The 19180-nt window shown below is 39.5% G+C and overlaps 1 protein-coding gene across 1 annotated transcript in view; it reads right to left on the reverse strand.

The window, feature by feature from the left end:
- Window positions 1–5849: 5849 nt before the first annotated feature.
- The window catches only part of GALNT9 (polypeptide N-acetylgalactosaminyltransferase 9), a 243539-nt gene continuing 230208 nt past the window's right edge, over window positions 5850–19180 (reverse strand). The window contains exons 9-11 of the mRNA XM_075274965.1: window positions 14459–14554; window positions 7648–7815; window positions 5850–6776 (exon numbers count right to left, since the gene is read on the reverse strand). Coding sequence (XP_075131066.1) covers window positions 6630–6776; window positions 7648–7815; window positions 14459–14554 — 411 coding nt within the window. The 3' untranslated portion in view covers window positions 5850–6629. The remainder of the gene's footprint in view (window positions 6777–7647; window positions 7816–14458; window positions 14555–19180) is intronic.

The raw sequence follows: 19180 nt of genomic DNA on the forward strand, positions 1-19180 counted from the left end.
TTAATCACTTCCCCTGGGCTTCTTATCATTATACTCTGGGGTCTAAAGAGACCCCACAGTATAATAATACCAGTTTCAGTTCGGACATATTTGGTCTGAACAAAACTATCAGGTGATCTTTGTAAGATGAATCTCCCTAGGTTTGCCCAACAAATACTCTTGCCGCGAGCCCGCGGCCCTATTTACCTATCCTTGTCCCTGCCCACTTCAGCTCTCCAGGGCATATCATTCATGTATATCACAAATGGAGTAGTGGTGTTATATGTGCACTGCAGCATTTCAAAATAAATAGGATTGATGAATAATCTTCATCAATCTTCATCTTCATTGAAGATATCTATTTCAACTTTTTGCATCTGTTCTTCATGCTGTTTGCAATACCGACCATTTTTGTGATTTTCTTGCATCTCTACGCCAAGGTATTTCCACCATTTCCCCAAAGATCAAATACAGCAGCATTTTAGCTAAAAGTCTATAGTAAAATATGAGAATCTCTACATATGAGGTTTAGTGGTCTGTGATGTTTTTGTAGTCAGTGACAGAGACACACTCTCTAGCAATGCTGTTTTTTAGGTATTTTTATAAGTTTTCAATCAATCCAAAATGCCTAGAAAAAATGTGTTAATGTGTTTAAAAGCTAAATAAATGCTCTGTGTGAAAAAGGCCTGAAGAACTGGTAAAGTATACTCCCAATTATAAAACAGCTTTTCATAAATGAATAGTATAGGCGAAACTTTGAAATATATTGTATTTACGAATAATGTTTCCTTCTCTATTGATCAGGTGGTTTTTCAGCTCTTTCTTCACTCAGTCTCTGATCTCCAATACCACCTTTACCTATAACCAATTTCACACACAGAAGTCTATGGAGAGGGGAAGAGGAAGGAGGAGTATGCTGCCAGATAGTAATTGATATATTGCCTTATTCTGTACAGCGGTACAGTATTATCTTACAAGATATAGTAGAGTCATAATTTCTATTCTGTTTACAACATACTGTTTATGTTGTTTCAAATTATGGTATATTGAGCACTCCTTTAACCCTTCGTCTTGTCCACCTTCTGTGTATGCCCAAACAATTGAATGTAATGTAGTCGATTTGCTCCCGTCTGTGTCAGGTCTCTCCTAGATCCTGCACCTGCCAGCTCACCTAACTCACAGCTCCTCCCTCTGCTGCCATCATTGTCCACAGGACATGTATAGTTGAACTTTGTCTCTTAAAGGGCCAGTACATGCAACAGTAATTCTATCCCTGATTAATCCCTGCTGGCCCTATTCTATTTAGGTCTGCTCAGCCCTCTGCCCTGCACCTGAGCAAAAGGGTTCTTGTACTCTAAACTTGCTTTAGATTTTCCTGTTATCTGACCTGTCCTGATCAATGTATTTACCCTTAAAGGGGTTGTCCCATCACAAGGATCCTATCTATACTGCTTGTTAATGTGGATGTAAGACTTTTCCTAAATACACTGCTTCAGCAAAGCTGCTTTGTTTGTCCACTATCTTACTTTATTCAATTCTTTGTGGCCACAGCCCTGACTTAGCTGCTCATGAGTCAAGTGATGTATCTGCTGCTCTCAGGGGGGGAGGGAGGAGGGGCTAAGTGCACGGGAGCGAGCCTGTGTATCTAGCTATTCCTGTGTCTACACCATGTGACCTAGGTCCTGCTATCAGATAGGGGAGAGGAGCTGCTTGCATTTCTTCTGTTCTCCCAGTTATCAGGCTAGCTAATTCAATTGTGTTCATTATGGCAGAGACAGGCAGTCTCTGTATGTAACACAGAATGGAGTTGCTGCTGCCTGTACTTCATAGTCCAATATGGGTGGGCGGAGCTTCACACAAATTTTGGGGCGGAGCTAAACGGCAGGTTGCATGTGAAACCCCGCCCACCAAATGATGCAAGAAACCAGGAAGAAAGAAGATTTTACAGCAGTAAAGACTGATGAGTATGTGAGGTGGGAATACCCCTTTAACTTGTTCCTGACTACGTCCCTATCTGTTGTTCCAGTCCTGCTTATTAATCATGCCTGACCTCTGAACCCTTACCGCCTGTCCTGACCATCTGCCTGAACTCAACCATTTCCTTTCCTGACCCCTGGTGGTTTGCAATGGCATTTTTTTGCCCAGCTTGGCCAGTTTCTATCAACACGGACCATCTCAGGAGGTAGCAACAAGGCAGTCTCCCCAAAGTGAAGTCCACATCCCTGTGCAGGAGTTTAAGGGTGGATGATGGGGAGACTGCTGAGACATTGTTCTTACAAGTGGCACAAAGTCAAACCTGCTGACCCTGATATTGATGCCCTATGCAGCTAGGATGTACATATATGGTATTTTGTCCACTTATATGATGAATCTCATTATATATATATTATATATTGCTCTGCCATTAATAACACTGGGCCAGGAGTTTGTCAGTTAGTTTGTACTGAAGTGAAAAGGATTTGCAATAAACAGCTCCAGATCACAAAATGTGCGCACACACCCTGCTGATACTATCAGATGGGGGCAGGCGATAGACAAGAATGAAAATAGGGATCTATGTTCTCAAGTTTTAACATGTTGTTGAAGTTTAAACAAAATACACACATTTTGCATACAAAAGAGAAGGGTTATTTGTATGAATTTGTTTTACCAGCTGTTTAGAGACTCCTTTGCACTGACCGCTGAAAATCACGACGATAAGTACTGCAAGACTTAATTTTTTCATCTGGCGACTTCATTTTAAAAGAATAGACACTATACTGATTATAATGGAATCTGTTGAACTCTGTAGGTGTCTGCTGCTTTAGGACTCTGTGTTTCTCTTATTATTTTTCTTCATAACATAAACAATAAATAGATTTTTTTGTAGCAAAAAGGTCAAAACACTCCCTCTAAATGACATGTCATATTGTAGTAAATACATAGTACACATGCAATATTGAATGACACAGTTTCCATTAGACATTTTTAATTATGTGAAGAATTTCAGGACTTGAAATGGTAACTGACTTAACATACTTAAAAGAAACTCTCCAATTAGTTTTGTATCAGTCCAGGCAATGTAAATCACAAGATTGATCCCAAGAAGGTGAAAAATGCTTTGTAACTGTTAATATACAATAATCTCCATTGGACAACAGATTAGAGGCAAGTAAAGCGCTGTTGTAACTGATGGACTATAGTCTACAATGCAGTCAATATTATGTGATGTCAAAAGGTTCTATGGTTCTATCCAGTTTGTACTATAATGTTTAGACCAATTTATAGAAGCAATATAATATTTCAGAATTACTAGTCTTTCTTTTCCACTTCATATGCTTAAAGGGAGTCTGTCACCAGGGTGAAACATGTTAAACCAGCTACGCAGTTAGATAGGTTAGGCTCACATGAATGTAACACCCTTTTCCTCATGAAAATGCGTTCCTTTGTTGCAGATATATATTTATTTCACAACATGCACCAAAACCAAAGTCGGCTCCATGCTCTCCACGGTGCTCTGATATGCCCTCCATCCACACCTCTCTTTTTCCAGTGACTAGGCCAGGATGCCATGCCAGAATCTCACCTGGCCCTGTGTTCTCAGTTTTATGCCGATGTATTAAAGCAGTGCATGTCATAGCACTTTGGAGTAACGGAGCCGCCCTCAGTGTTCCACATTGCTTATTTGCATATTGTGAAAGGAATGAATATCTATCCAGAGAGGCACAAATTTTTATGAGAAAAACGGAGTGACATGCAGGTGATCCTGACATATCTGTGTTACTGGTCGAACGTGCTTCACCTTGGTGACAGTATACCTATAAAGAGAATATGTCACCATAAAAAAAACCTGAACTACTATAATGCTGGAAAGCTGAAGAGACATACATTCCAACAATAGCATTATCAACAAGCCAACCAATGGTCAGTGCTCTGCATTGTAATGTATCCTCTGGATTTGTAAGGTCAGAGAAATAATGCAGCTGAGTCCTAGGTGCAGTGATGGCTAAAGGAAATTATAGGTACTCTAGGCTGTTCCAAAAACTTAGGATTCCCTGTTCCCCACTGCTGACATTCCATAGTAATAGGAAACTTTTCTGTACTACCATTGACAACTGGGTGTTGTCATCCCCTTTGTCAAAGGACTGGGTCACTACACATTGACAGTGCCCAGTCTTTGCTGAAAGTATCAGACTTTATAGGGGCAGATCCTATACATAATAATATCCCATTACCAATCATTTCCCATTTAGAATGAGAAATTCTATAGAATAAGAGGCTTTACAAAATGCAGACAAGTCAGGAGGGGAGGCAGCTCTTCTATAGGTCTAATTGTACATGTTCTCTTTCCTATTCTTCTCTATATAGCCCAGATCTTCATGACTTCAGAATTTGCTTTTGCGAAAACTTTGGTCTTAATGCTATCCCCAGGCTCATTGCAATACAAATACATTCAGACACCAGACTGGATTTTAGAATAAATAATGACCCAGAAATAAATACAGATGCCCTATACAAAAACAGACTTCAGACCCTCTAAACTACATAATTGCAAAGAAGAGACAACCTTAACAAATACAGACTACAGAATAGACCCCTAAATAAATATAACTCCCCAAACCAGACCCTCTAAATACAGACCCAGACAGGACTCCTTAATAAATCAGGACCCTCAAACTAGACACCCTAAATACAGACCCAGGGCATACTCCCTAAATTAATAGAGACCCAACCCAGATACCTTTAATACAGATCTAAGTTAGCCCCTCTAAACAAATTCAGACCCCTTAAATTAATGCGAACTGCAGACCAGACCCAGGGGTGAACCTGGGCTTTCTGCCGCCTGAAGCGGACATCAGAAAGCCAGGGGTCGCAAGAAGGGGACGGGGCCGCGCGGAAAGGGGCGGGGCCGCGCAGAAAGGGGGCAGGACCAAGCGGAGCGAGCGGCGTTCGCAGGCAGAGAGCAGGCAGGGAGAGGACCTGCTCTCTGCCTGAGTGTGAGGGGCGGCCGCTGGAGCAGCGCTGCGTCCAGCAGGGCCGCCCCAATACACTGCTCGCTTCCTGTGTTGGGCTGCAGACAAGGTGACGCTAAGCCAGTCCAGGACAGCTTGTCCTGGACTGGCTTAGGTCAGCAAAAATGCCGCCCTCCCGAGGCCCTGGCATAGCGCCGCCTGAAGCGGTCGCTTCAGGTGGCCTCATGGGAGGTGCGGCGCTGACCAGACTCCAGACACTTACTTTATGCAGCTCACATGCCATGTCATGTAACCATGATGGACCTTCTGTAGCTCCTACAGCAACAACTGCAATAACACTGCAATTCATTGGACCAAGGATCTCTAGGCATATCAAGCAGTTACCCAAATCTCCCATGTAATAAATTGCTGCCGCCTAGATGCTTCAGTAGCTAACAGACACAGCTACTTGCTGCCTTACTGCAGATTAGTGAAAGTGAGTTCAGAGATCACAACTACATAGTTGGATTCTGTGTTTGTTCAACTATCTATGTATTATGGTAGTTCAGGAATATTTTCATGTAGATATATTACTTTCAGCATCCTAGGAAAGAAATTGTTATGGGTTAGAAAAAAGGTCCGTTTATTCTCAGAAAGCGTTCTTTTCTGTCACGGAGCATAGTCTATTATTGCAGCTGATACACATTTAAGTAAAGTTGAGCTGTAATACCAGACACAGTCTATGAACCAGAGGGGGCAGTACTAAATACACTTATGTTAGAGAACCATGTAGACTTTTCCTGGAAGCTCTAATTCAACATTGAAGGGATTGGGATAATCATATTAGACAATCACCATCTGATAATTCAACATGTCTTATTTTTCTGTTTCTTCTTTGTTTAAAGCAACTATTAATTAATTCTGAACTGCAACAGGTCTAAAGTTAAGTAAATCTTAACTAGACTAGAGAACACTGGTGAATAGATCTGACATATTCATTAAGATGTAGTACATGTAGTAAATCCAGCCATCATGTTGAAGTAAGTCCTAGTATTTGGAACCTACTGTCCAGATAGAACAATCTGGAAATCTTATTGAATGAATTTGTATGTGATTAAACATTAGAATAAATGTGTAAAATGGTTTGTTACATTGTAACAGTGGTACACAGGAAGATCTTCTCTATGACCAAGCCATACCTGCACACTGATCAAGTCAATGCTTCTTCTAAAATGTTGGGTTAATGACAGCAAATCAATTTCTTGCCCATTGGTGATTATTGCTTACTTACATTTGCATCTTATTTACATATTATTTAGCACAATTAATCACACATGCTGATGTGAGGGATGCTCTGTTCTCTTGTATAGGAAGTACAATAAAAAGGCACATGATCATTCATTGTAGGAATTGTGCACCAGTCTGTAACATAAAACCAGCAGAGAGAAGCTTTTCACTTATATCCATCTGAAGTAAAAACATAAACTCTTTCCAGTCTTTTAATCCTCCAACTTTGACGTGCTCTGTCTGTCTCTTCCTTTTGGTATTTCCACACAGGATCCATGACAGCCTATCCACATAGTGGGATGGCTATTATCATGTGATGTTCAGTGGTCCATGAACAGATGGTAGAAAATGTCCTCTTTTCTTGTGTTTATCCAAGAAGGCATCTCTGTATGTTTCTCAGATTTACTTAGAAGACCCCTTCTCCCATAGCCATCAATTCCGACCATGTTTAATCCAGTTTCTTATAATCCATTTTTGTCCTGAGCATCTCTGCACCACCAGTCTCAGTCCAAAATTTGCATCCTTGGACATCTCAACCTCCAGACAGCGGCCCGTGTCCCTGCTGACAATGGGACTATTCTGTATTTAGGATAGAAAGCAAACATTAGAATCCCTGACAATATTCTGCATAACAAACATACAGATGTAAGAGAGTAAACCTGGACATCTACAAACTGCTGCATTGTGATATCTTATTACAGAAGACAACAAATACCAATGAAAAGTCATTGATGCTGGATTCACACTAGCGTTCAGATTTCTGTTCTTCAAATCTGCTTGGGGACCTGTAGAACATAAACCTGATCCACATAAAAGGGGTTATCTTCGGAAACCTGCAGACTCCAAAGATTATAATGGGGTACACCAGGTTTCCGCCTTAAGGGCTTTTCTCTTCACATCTTTCAAGCAGATTTGGGGAAGGAAAACTTGAATGGAGTTCGAATGCTGGTGTAGCAGGGTATGTATGCAGGGGCATAGCCATAGGGAGTGCAGAGGTGGCAGTTGCTACTGGCTCTGGACCTTGGGGGATCCCAAAGATCCCATTTTTCACATAAAATATGCCACTATTATAAAGGGGAGAAGGTAGGTAAGGGTCCCTCAACAGATTTTTGCACTGGGGTTCAAGATCTTCAAGTTATTCCATTGGTGATAAGATATCACATTGTAGCAGTTTAACCAATGGCAATAATTCGAGTTAAACCTGCTACATCTGTGGTTAGCAAGATGTACAAAGTGCCAAAACTGTATATTCCATACATTTCTGTACCAGAAAAATATAACCATGTAATCTGGTAAATTATTCAATTGAATAAAGAGCAAAATATGGTATAAAGCAATGAAGCATTAAGTGTATCCCTGATTTATGTCCCTTATATGTGTCCCTGATGTGCACTGACCCTAAGGATCTATCTATAGTGAGTTATAGCATTCACATTGAACAGTTTCTCACCTGTGTGAAGTCCCAGAGTTTCTGAGTTGGTCTTGGGACATCATCACATTTCTTTAAAGTAGGGGTTCTTCCTTTGCCATCGTCAATGAGACACTTTGTATCAGGTAAGAAGGCAGTAGAGCCAAGGGGACCTAGCTGCAGTAACCCCTCAGCGCTGTATCGTACCAACTGTATGAAAACCAAAAGAAAAAATCATGACCTTTCTACTGCTACAGTAACATATTGTAGGCACAGGGCAATAAACTTCCTTTGATATTAAATCTGTATGGCCAGAATAGAATTTTTGGCCATCTTTCTTATCTCCTGCTGACTTTCTGTATTAGATAAACATATTTACAGCACACTATTTGCTGAGTATAACATTGCTTACGCCCTTTCCTTACCAGAGATACACTAAAGACACTTATTGTCTCTCTGATTCATTCTCGCCTTGACTACTGTAATTCCTTACTAATCGGTCTTCCCCTCACTAAACTCTCCCCTCTACAATCTATTCTGAATGCAGCGGCCAGGCTCATCTATCAGTCTAGACGCTACAGCGATGCCTCTGGTCTGTGCCAGTCACTACATTGGCTGCCTATTCATTATAGAATAAAATATAAAGTTATTACTCTCATGCACAAGGCTCTCCATAATGCCGCACCTCCCTACATTTCCTCCCTCATCTCTGTCTACCGCCCAACCCGTGTTCTCCGCTCACTCAATGACCTAACACTTACATCCTCTATTATCAGAACCTCCCACGCTCGTATACAAGACTTCTCTCGAGCTGCACCACTTCTCTGGAATGCTCTACCCCGGACAATAAGATTAACTCCCAACTTCTACAGTTTCAAACGCAAACTAAAGACGCATCTTTTCAGACTAGCCTATCACAATTCCTAATGCACAAAATTGTCCGAACACTGTATAAGCAATGCCGCCCCTGCTACCTCTTGTGTCACCCCCTCTACCTCATAGATTGTAAGCTCTTTTGAGCAGGGCCCTCAGTCCCATTGTGTGAAATGACGTTCTTTGTTATGTATGTCTGTATCTGAACCCTATAAATTGTACAGTGCTGCGGAATATGTTGGCGCTATATAAATAAAATGTATTATTATTATTATTATTATTATTCCAGTGGACATTGATTCCCTCATATGAACACCCTGCATTGTTTTAAGCAATCACTTTGCTTTTACTTAACATATGTTCCACTGACAGAGACTGTTAAAATCTTTTCCTGACTATATTGCCTGCACCACTGTATAATAAATGTCCGTTCCTGAGAACCCTTTGAGTTTGTGATATCTCTGACAGTAGGGAGTAGCTCAGCAGAAAGCACATGACACAAGCGGTGTAATGTGGTGACACCTGACACTTTCATTTAGGGCATTCCTGCAGAGCTCAGAGACTGTTGATGATCGGAAGGGAAACTGTGCTGGATTCTATTTTAAGAAGGAAACATCATTTTCTTTTATAAAACTATTCTGGATATTTTTAAGTTTAGAGTTCAATGTCTTAGTTACAATCATTAAAAAACACTGATGTTATATTATTATAATATATAGTGTTATATTCTAATTATATAATGACATTATTACAATTATAAGAATTTCTTTGTACAGTTGGATATGTATTCTGGCAATGTTCAGTAAGATAACACCATAAAACAACATACATTTTCAACATAAAATTGTTCCTTAGCCCGTGGGCCATGTGCTGTGTTATGGAATTAGGTTGCTAGACATTATTTAGTATCCAGATGCCAAATAGGGTTAGCTGTATATATTTAAAGTGGCAAAAGATTTCACTGGGGCCCACAAGACTTTAGTTACACCACTGATTCTGGGCTCTAAAGAGACCCCTGTTTATAATAATTTCACATCTGAACAAGTTCAGATTGAACTGGAGGAAGGCTTTGACTGAATGAAACAAGTCTTCAGAGGTTCGCCCATCCTTACTTGTTGTCAATAATTCAAGCAGAAGTGAGCGTGCAGTGCAGGTAACCCTGTTGTGAATTCAGCTTGACTTCAGCCAAAACTTCCCCAAAATCCAGAATGCCAAGAAGGAATTCAATGGAATAAGGTTGAAATAAAACTTATCCTTTATTTAGTTCATAAAACTGAATGTATGACAATACATATTCAGTGAAAACAGGACATTAAAAAAATAGCTGGCACGTTTAGGGATCTATGATCCCATAATCATAGCATAGATCCTGAAATGCATAAGCGATTTTTTTAATGTCCTTTTTCACTGAATAGGTATTTTCATACATTCCATTGGATTCCTCCTTTGCTTGCTGGATTTTATGGAAGTTTTGTCTATTTGTTGGGTACAACATTTCTAGCCGAGGAAATTGAAATCTGAGCACCGGAGGCTGAATACATCCATTGGATTAATTTACAAGTGAGTGTGGACTGTGTTTTGTTTGTTCAGTTTTTGTATGGCTTCAGCCAGCCTGAATTCAGGCGTGTTCCTGCTGGATGGGATGCATAGTTGAGTATGGTACTTTGGCCGCCCCGGTGCTCCCATTGAAGTGAATCTGAGCATGGATGCATCCCATTCAGCAAGGGGCATATCTACATTCAGTCCAGCTGCAGTCAGACTAAATGGGAGCAAAAGACCCCTTTCTCAGAATTGGTGAGGATCTCAGTAGTCAGACCCCGATTAATCAACTAATTATTCTCTATCATATGCATAGATGATAAATATTCTTCATGATATAACACTTTTATTGTTAGTTTTAGTCTACCTTTGGCAAGTCCAACAACTTTTATGCCAAAAATGTACTACAGTAAGTAGTGTATAATGCACAAGAGCTGTTCCTTCTGTCATATTATTCTGGACTACTTCGGCCAAAATTTTCTTAGCTGGCTGTTTTATTATTATGTATCCTGCTAAAATCCTTCTATTCATATTTTACTTTGATTTTATAATATCAACAATAGCAAATATTCATAAATTACCATCATTCTTATGTCTGTAGAGCCCGGGAGCCCCCAAATACCAAATCAATTGCACAGCTAGAATTTATGGATGGCTGACACATTGTGAAAATGACAAACCATGGCTCTTAAAATGTAGTTTTGACATTTGCTGATTTGTACTTTGTTGGTTGATAGAAACAGACAATACAGAGTTGAACTACTCAGACTAATCCTTGAGCAATGCATACAGACCGAGACCTTAAGGAAATCTGGGCTCAAGAGCAAGTAGTGTGGATCAATCAAGATAAATGAGTCACTGGCTGATCTAGCCATGTGCTCAAGAAGGGATTATGGCAGGAGTCTGATGTGTGTGTTTGGTCACTCAAGGTTGACATATATTTCTTATTCTGCCTTCTCCTTCTGTCTTCATTGGTTAGCTCTGAGGACCATATCCTGTAGCACTTTGACTTCCACTAATATTTTTTTCTATTTGGAAAGAAACAGTTAAACTTTTCTCCTCTGTCAAAAATACTCAGTGAAATATGCAAATAAAATCTCTGCTGCATTTGCCACATAGATTCTTTTTACAAAAAGAAAAATAAACAGCGGCAAGAAATATCTTAGCCGAGAAGACGACATTCACAAATAGCCATTATGAAAACAAAGTGTTCAGCTAAGCGTTATCTTAAATTTATAGGGAAGCGCTGCTGTTGGTAATAGGAGAATTTATGCTTGGATAAATATAGCTAAACAGGCAGGAAACACTATTACGATGTGTTAGGACAATAAACCAGAGAAAGAATATTCTTTTATAGAGGGTGATAAGCCTGACTTGGAGTTTGTCATGTCTTAATTATATAAGTACACATATCGTTCCATTACCTGAATAAAGTATAATCCTTTTTATTAAGTTTTGCATTTTTCTAAATGTAAAGTATTTAAAGAATAGCTTGAAGCATGAATCATCTAATGGAAAACAGTTTGTTTAACGTAAAGTTAGAGTACTTGTAGGCAGCTATAGATGAGTCAGTGCAGCCAGGTATGTTGTGATTAATCTGTACTCAGGTCTGCATTAGCCAAAGGCGAAACAATACACTTGCACCAGCCCTATGGTAATGCATAAGACAGCAATGTATTCTGGGTGCTTTCTTGTTAATTGGGGGGGACTCAAATTTAACTCTACTTTTTAATCCTTACATATAATGATAAAGTGTGAGGGCACTATTACAGAGTTGGGGTTCAATAGGATTTGGTGATAATAGGTGGGGTCAAAAGGGAAAAAGAGTGAGGTTAGAAGCATGGCTTTACAAATACAATTTGCCCACCTTTCTGTCGCATTAATTTTACTGTCATTTTCTGTTGATGGGAGCTATTCATATGACTGATATTTTGATGGCCTGTTGTAATGGACTATCAAAATATAAGTCATGTTCTTTTTTTTGTCTGATTTCATACATCCCTTCATACACTGTAATGAGGGACCCGTGAAAACGGGCTCCGCTTGGGTGCAAAATAGCTGCGAAAAATTAATGTTTTTCATAGCTGTTTTCACCATTGGCTATTTGAATGTTTGCTTAATGTTCATTTTCACCCTATAAATGTGCTAAATGGGTGGGGATGTTTCTAATGTATACCTGGAGAGCTGTGCTTTTTATCTGACCGATCAGCTGCATTGATATATTGTATACTGTCCTCTCTAGCCAAATATGGCCCTATCTCTTTGTTCCTGTATTGATATATTGTATATTGTCCTCTCTAGCCAACCATGGCCCTATCTCATTGTTCCTGTATTGATATACAGTATTGTATACTGTCCTCTCTAGCCAACTATCACCCTATCTCATTGTTCCTGTGTGCCCAAAAACTCCTTGAAGAACATGTCCCCAACTTTGAACTGTCTTCCACTCTCTCGACCAATTTACTCTTTGACAGATTATAGTCAGGCTTCCAAACCCATCACTTCATAGAAACTGTTCTAACCAAAGTCACAATGGTCCTACTAACTGCTGAAGCCAAGCAGCACTTCTCCTCCTTGACCTTTCCTCTGCCTTCGACACCAGTCATGACAAGAATACATGAACGAGATTCATGTTTGCATGTATAGAGTGTATGAAAATTTAGGCTACCCATACTGCAGAAAGAAAACTGTGGTAAGAAATAACAGTAAAATCATTTTCTGGGTGAAATTGTCACGGCTGTGTATTCTTTTATTTCTTATAGCAACAAATATGGAATGCTGCATAAAACAAACAAACAAACTGAAATTATCCGGGTAATTTACCAAGCTAAAATTTAAATTAACTCAATTTACTGCCATTCCTCCCCTCCCTCACATCTGAATTGAGGGAAATCCACAGCACATGCATCTATCTGTAGCAGTAGCAGATCTATTTGAGGAGGTTTCAGAAAGACTATGGGCAGAAGAAGGGAAGGCTTAACCTTCTAACCCTAAATATAATTTCATACACATACAAATACAGTTTATGTGTTTCAGGGTGGAGGCAGCAAAGCGTCATTACACTATAGCGTCATATCATTCTTTTTGTCCAGTGGTTGTGGACTTAGCAGAATCTTTTACAGTGTAGCTATATTGGTATAATAGACAGCATGGTGGCTTTGGAGGTAGGAATCCTGGCTTCCAATAAAACTAAAGGCAACATCTGCATGAAGATGTTTATTTTTTCAAAAGAAGGCTCACACTCATTCACACTGGACTTTATCTTCTGTTGAAAACAATAACAAGCTTTCATCTTATTTTTAACATTAGAGTGAATAGTGATGGATGCAAACGGAGGGTACTCCATCTGCATCCTTCATTCTGTCATCTTCTCAGTCCGTTCTCTCCTCTGTCAATGGATCAGAAGAATGGACAGAAAGAAGGCAGTGTGAATGTAGCTCTATAATAATTGTTATTGACACAGGAGTACTTAGAATTCAGTGAAGTCTCCATCATTGATTACTTAGTTACATTTCTTCATTCTATAAATGTTATATTAACATATTATTTAGATAAAAATACAAGTGAAGCTTACACTAGGTTCACACTAGTATTGCATCTATGTTGTTTGTTTGGGACCAGAATAGCATACAGGTGGACAGTTAAAGCAGTGGTTACATATGGAGGCTGGTGGATCCTATAAAACTATATTGGAATCTGTTGGGGGGAGGTTCATAGTTTTTAAATCAAAACTGGCAGAGGAAAAAGTACTTTGTGCAGGACTTTTTGCTCCGCGGATATTCAGTGGAAGAAGAAACACAGTCTGCCTATCTGTTGTTCAGGTCCCAACTAAGACTCCAGCACAGATAACAAATGTGCCTTTAGACACTACCACTGGAATTTTATCAACTTCAACTTCTACATAGAAAAATCATAAAAATTATAATGTGTAAAAGTAATACTTCAACACAGCATAAGCCACGCAATATGGCGTTTCAATTATAAGGAGGCTTGAGCCTCGTCATACATGAGGCACATGCTCCGCAGACTCTGGGGCTAGGAAGAATTGTGTCCCTAACACTAGTCTTCATAAATCTGTCCCATTGATTTCAATGTGTCTATTCACATGTCCCTTCTTTTGAATGACCATTTTTCACTGCCATCAAAACAACTGACATGTTTTCTTTGTCTGTTTTGATGGAGACACAGACCCAATAAAAATCAATGGACCTGTTTTTAATGGATATAAAACAGATTGACACGGATCAGTGGGTTGAGTCTGTTAAAAACAGATGCAAAATGGATGACAAATGGCTGACTTGGCAGTCAGAAAAGGAGAAATGGAACTGAACAGATATGAATATAGGAATGTATATGTCTATTTTTAATAGCTGTTAGGTCCATCACAAACATCACTGTCGTGTGAAATGTGTGATACCCAACAGCTGTATGTATTGCTTACCTGTGAGGACATGCCATGGCAGGGGTACAAAATGGCTTTGTTGTCATCTTCAGAACCTTGATCCAAACAATAACCCGTTGCTTTGCTATTGCGAAGCTAAAATGACAAAAAATAGTCAAAATGGTGAAAGACTGCAGTAGGGATTAGAAATAATCATACTATTAAGAATAGCATTACATATATACTGTAAGATGTAATACACTTAACAGCTTCACATTGATGTGTTTTACTTTGTATGGTGCAGTCGCTCTATAATATCATCGCTAATTCTTCTTGCTATTTTAGATAGTACTAAACTGCTCTGTAGCAGGAGATTGAAGTCCACCTTATTATATAACATACCACCTTAAAGAGGACCTTTTATGTCCTCGGGCACATGCGGTTTTATATACCGCAAGAAAGCCGACAGTTCGCTGAATTCAGCACACTGTCGGCCTTCGTGTTATGTGCCCTGGGGCAAGAGGTATAGGTGCAGTTACCGATATCTCTTCACTGTCAGAAGGGCGTTCCTGACAGTCTAGCAGGGGTGCATGGTACACCCCTCCTGGCAGCACTGTCCGTAGCTCTGTACTATCAGAGGAGACATTCCTTACTACCCAGCCCTGACGCTAAGCTGTGAGGAATGATCTCCCCAGTACTAGTCTATGGATGAGTACTGTTGGGGGGGGGGTGGTGTCATGGCTGGGCGATAAGGAACACCTCCTCTGACAGTATAGCGCTACGGACAGTACTATCAGGAGGGGCATTCCCAGCTAAACACATTTCTGACAGTGAAAAGATATTGGTAAAATATCACTGCTATCTCTTTCCCTGAGGCACATAACGGGAAAACCAATAGTGCACTGAAATCGGCTTTCTAGCAGTATATGAAACCGCATGTGCCCAAGGACATGAAAAGGCCTATTTAAAGGGATTGTCCAGGACTCACTAAACATGGTCACTTTCTTCCAAAAATAGCACCACACCTATGCAAGAGGAGGTTGTTATCTTTCATATGACACTATGGCTGTTCTACCTGTATTATTTCTAGAGATCATATGAGAATAAACACATTCAGAACGGGGAGCAGCTGTAGTTGCATATAGATATCTCACTCCCGACTGTGTATTCAACTGATATTATGTCTGAGAATATATCTGGAAATAATACGGCACTTTTTTACACTTTAGAAATTATGAAATATAAGTGTTTGACGTGAACCTCTCCCACCCTCTTTTCTCTTCATTACACACACACAATGCTGTACACCGTACACAGTGAGAAGCAGAGTACAGCTCTCTATAGAGTATATATCAGTATATTACAAAGTTTATTAATATCACAAATGCTGCCAGAAAATGAAAAGTTGCTTGAAATTTAGTTACCCTTTAAATACATACAGGATTTCTTTAATGAATTCCTCCTACTTCTTATAACCATTTCCACTCCATCAGGAAGCCAAGATCCTCTATAATACATGAGATTTCAGCAAGGTGGCTACACTGTGATCACTATTCTACTGCAATAATATGAATTGATGGACAAATAGCTGGTGTGATTTTGGGCTCCTCCTTAGCTCTTACCCTTGTTCCATCTTGGACGTTGTTGTTGATGACAATCTATGCAGCCAGACTAATGACTGGTTCATGTAATTGTAATGTCTAGCTTCACTCCCGCCTGTTCCAGGATGCTTTGTATCTGTCTCTTGACCTTGTTTTTATACATGATAGTAGTGATTCTATGGCTTTTGTCAGCATGGACAGATGTATATTTTTAGAGATAGGTGTTTTGGTTAGCATCACTACTTTGAGGTTTTACTGCCTTACATTTCATTGTAAGGCATTATCGGTATTGATTTTGCAGCATGTTTTTACACAGGTTCTATACTCTGAATATATGTATGTGTATGTATGGTTCCCACTGGAAAGTTATAGTGTAAGCTTCAATAAAAAAAACATGAAAACATGAATTAAAGTTTATTCTAGTCTGTACTTTGGCCTTTATCTACATATCATTTTGCGATTATTCGTTATTTACGCCATTCACCCTCCTTTCTCCTACCAGTACTAATATGATGTTCCTTTAGCTTACCTTTGTCTTATTTTGGGGCTATATAGAACTCAATGTTATATTTTTGGTTTCTTGGAAGACAAATTATCAGTTTGGAGACTGATATTTCTCTGGTGGAATTATAGGGACACATTTTTCATTTTCATTTTTTATAATCACCAATTTTAAGCACTTATCATTTTCACTACATCTTCTTTTATTGGTCTAAGGGTCTTTTCATAGACCTGCAATGAATATTTACTACATGTGTCAAGAAAACTCTGTTAAACGTCAAGAGCGAGGGCCACTTAGTACTTTAAGAGGGATGTGTATGTCATAGAGATTATGTGTCCACATGTACCCACATGTACCCATGTGAATAAGTCGGGTTGACAACCATGGCCAGACTCCTGCTGCAACTGGGCAACTTCAATCCCTGGTCAGTAGATAGAGAGAGGGAAGGGTCTGCTAGCACCTTACTACCCTTGCAGTTTTGGGTAGTGAGGGTTTGTGTGGCTTCAGGAGGTCTGACATTGATCTGCCTAGTACAGAAGCTTAGCCATAGACTGGGTCTAATAGATTGGCCGTCACTGTAAATCTAGCACATATCACTGCCATACAGAGCTAATAATAAATTGTTTGTAAAACTATGTTATTAAAGCACAAAAATAAAAACTGCTGGTTTTGTTTGCCTTGCCTACAAGAAAATGGAATAGAAGGTAATAAAAAAAAAAGCCTACAGCTCATCCCACAAAATAATATTCCCTTACACAGCTCGATCAATCAGAGGTACGGTTCTCCGAACGTGGCGAAGCAAAAACTAATTATTTTTAAATTGTTTTTATCATCCGAAAGTAAACATAAAAAACGTAATAGAAACAATGTATCACTGTAATCATGCTATTTTCTATTTCACCCCCTAAAATAATAAAAGTTTATATGCACCCCAAAATGGTTCTATTAAACATTACAAGTTGTCTGGCAGAAAACAAGCCATTATATGGCTGTGTTGCTAAAAAATAAACAAAAGTTTTACCTCTTGGTACAGTGAGGATGATATAAGCGTACTGAAGTTACTGGGGTTGTCCAGGCAAAAATGAATAAAATGAAAACAAACAAACAAACAAAAAAAACCCTCATACTCACCTGTCCCTGCTGCTCTGGTGCCTCCCAGGGTGATCCAGGCCTTCTGGTCCATTGTTGTCCTTTGACAGAAGTTCCCCTCCGTATGTGACACTGAGGCCGATCAGCAGTTTTCATTTTGAGAAGATATTGGAACAGCAGGAATAGACTGTGCTTGGAAGATACCGGAGCACCAGGGACAGGTGAGTATGATTTTTTTTTATTGTTTTCACTTCCACAGGCCTATTTTAAAAATAATTGTTTCGCCTGGACAACCTCTTTCATGTTTCCCATATCATTAAAGGGAGTTTATTAGCCCAAAAAATTAAAACAGCCTCAGTACCTTATAGCCCTCAGAGTTACGAGCACAATGCTATAATGTGTCTGTAGATTGGCTGATTTATTTTGACAGAAAACCCCCGCTTTTTATTCCTTTGCAAATGAGGTAAAAGTGCATTGGGGGCATGTTCTGCAATGGCTGAGCATCACAAGATCTTCCTCTTGTTCAATGCTCCTCCCAACAACACTGATGCAATCAAAACGTTCCCTGTATCCTCCTGAGCAACAGGAAGATGTTGCTGTATTGCTCAACTGTCCCAGAACATCCCCCGAATAAGACCCAGCTTTTTATCTAAATTATACGGCCACTGTACAAATGATAGCATTATGTTCACGGTTCTGAGCACTATAACATGCTAGGGCTGGTTTAATAATCTATTGGTGGTGCTGAGACACTCCCTTTAAGGGGTTAATAAGGAAATATAATACAGAAAAAAGCAGATTATGTACAGTAGGTATAATTCTGCCATATACTTTATTAGGGCTTCCATTTGTAATAAGTATTTATCTTTTAGCAAAGAAATAGACGGTTGTTGATCTAAACAAGACCCTAGATATAGGGTAACACCTGGATGAAAATATCACATGAATCCAAGGGAACATGATGCTTCCTGAAAAGGAAGACAAGTAAAGTGTACACTGTCATTGTCTTCCCTGCTGTGGATCACACAAGATGGATGACTAGTCACTGGAATGTCCAGTTTCAGCAGATGAATGTTATTGTTTATTAAATGAAAAGTTATGCAATTTTCCAGTATACTTTCTATTTTAACTCCTCCCAGTTTTCCAGATATCTGTTTGCTGACATTATTTATGTTGTTCCAGTGGATAGAAATCATTTCTTGGTCATGCGATTGACAGCCCCTGGTCATGTGATGGACACACAGGTGCACAGGCCGTCACAGCGCAGTAACCAGAGCTCTGTCTTATAATCAGCTGTGCACCTGTGTGTCCATCACATGACCATAGACTGTCTATCACATGACCATAGACTGTCTATCACATGACCATAGACTGTCTATCACATGACCATAGACTGTCTATCACATGACCATGGACTGTCTATCACATGACCATGGACTGTCTATCACATGACCATGGACTGTCTATCACATGACCATAGACTGTCTATCACATGACCATAGACTGTCTATCACATGACCATAAACTGTCTATCACATGACCATAAACTGTCTATCACATGACCATAGATTGTCTATCACATGACCATAG

This window comes from Leptodactylus fuscus, chromosome 1 (genome assembly GCF_031893055.1).
Source record: "Leptodactylus fuscus isolate aLepFus1 chromosome 1, aLepFus1.hap2, whole genome shotgun sequence".
In the NCBI taxonomy this organism is placed as follows: domain Eukaryota; kingdom Metazoa; phylum Chordata; class Amphibia; order Anura; family Leptodactylidae; genus Leptodactylus; species Leptodactylus fuscus.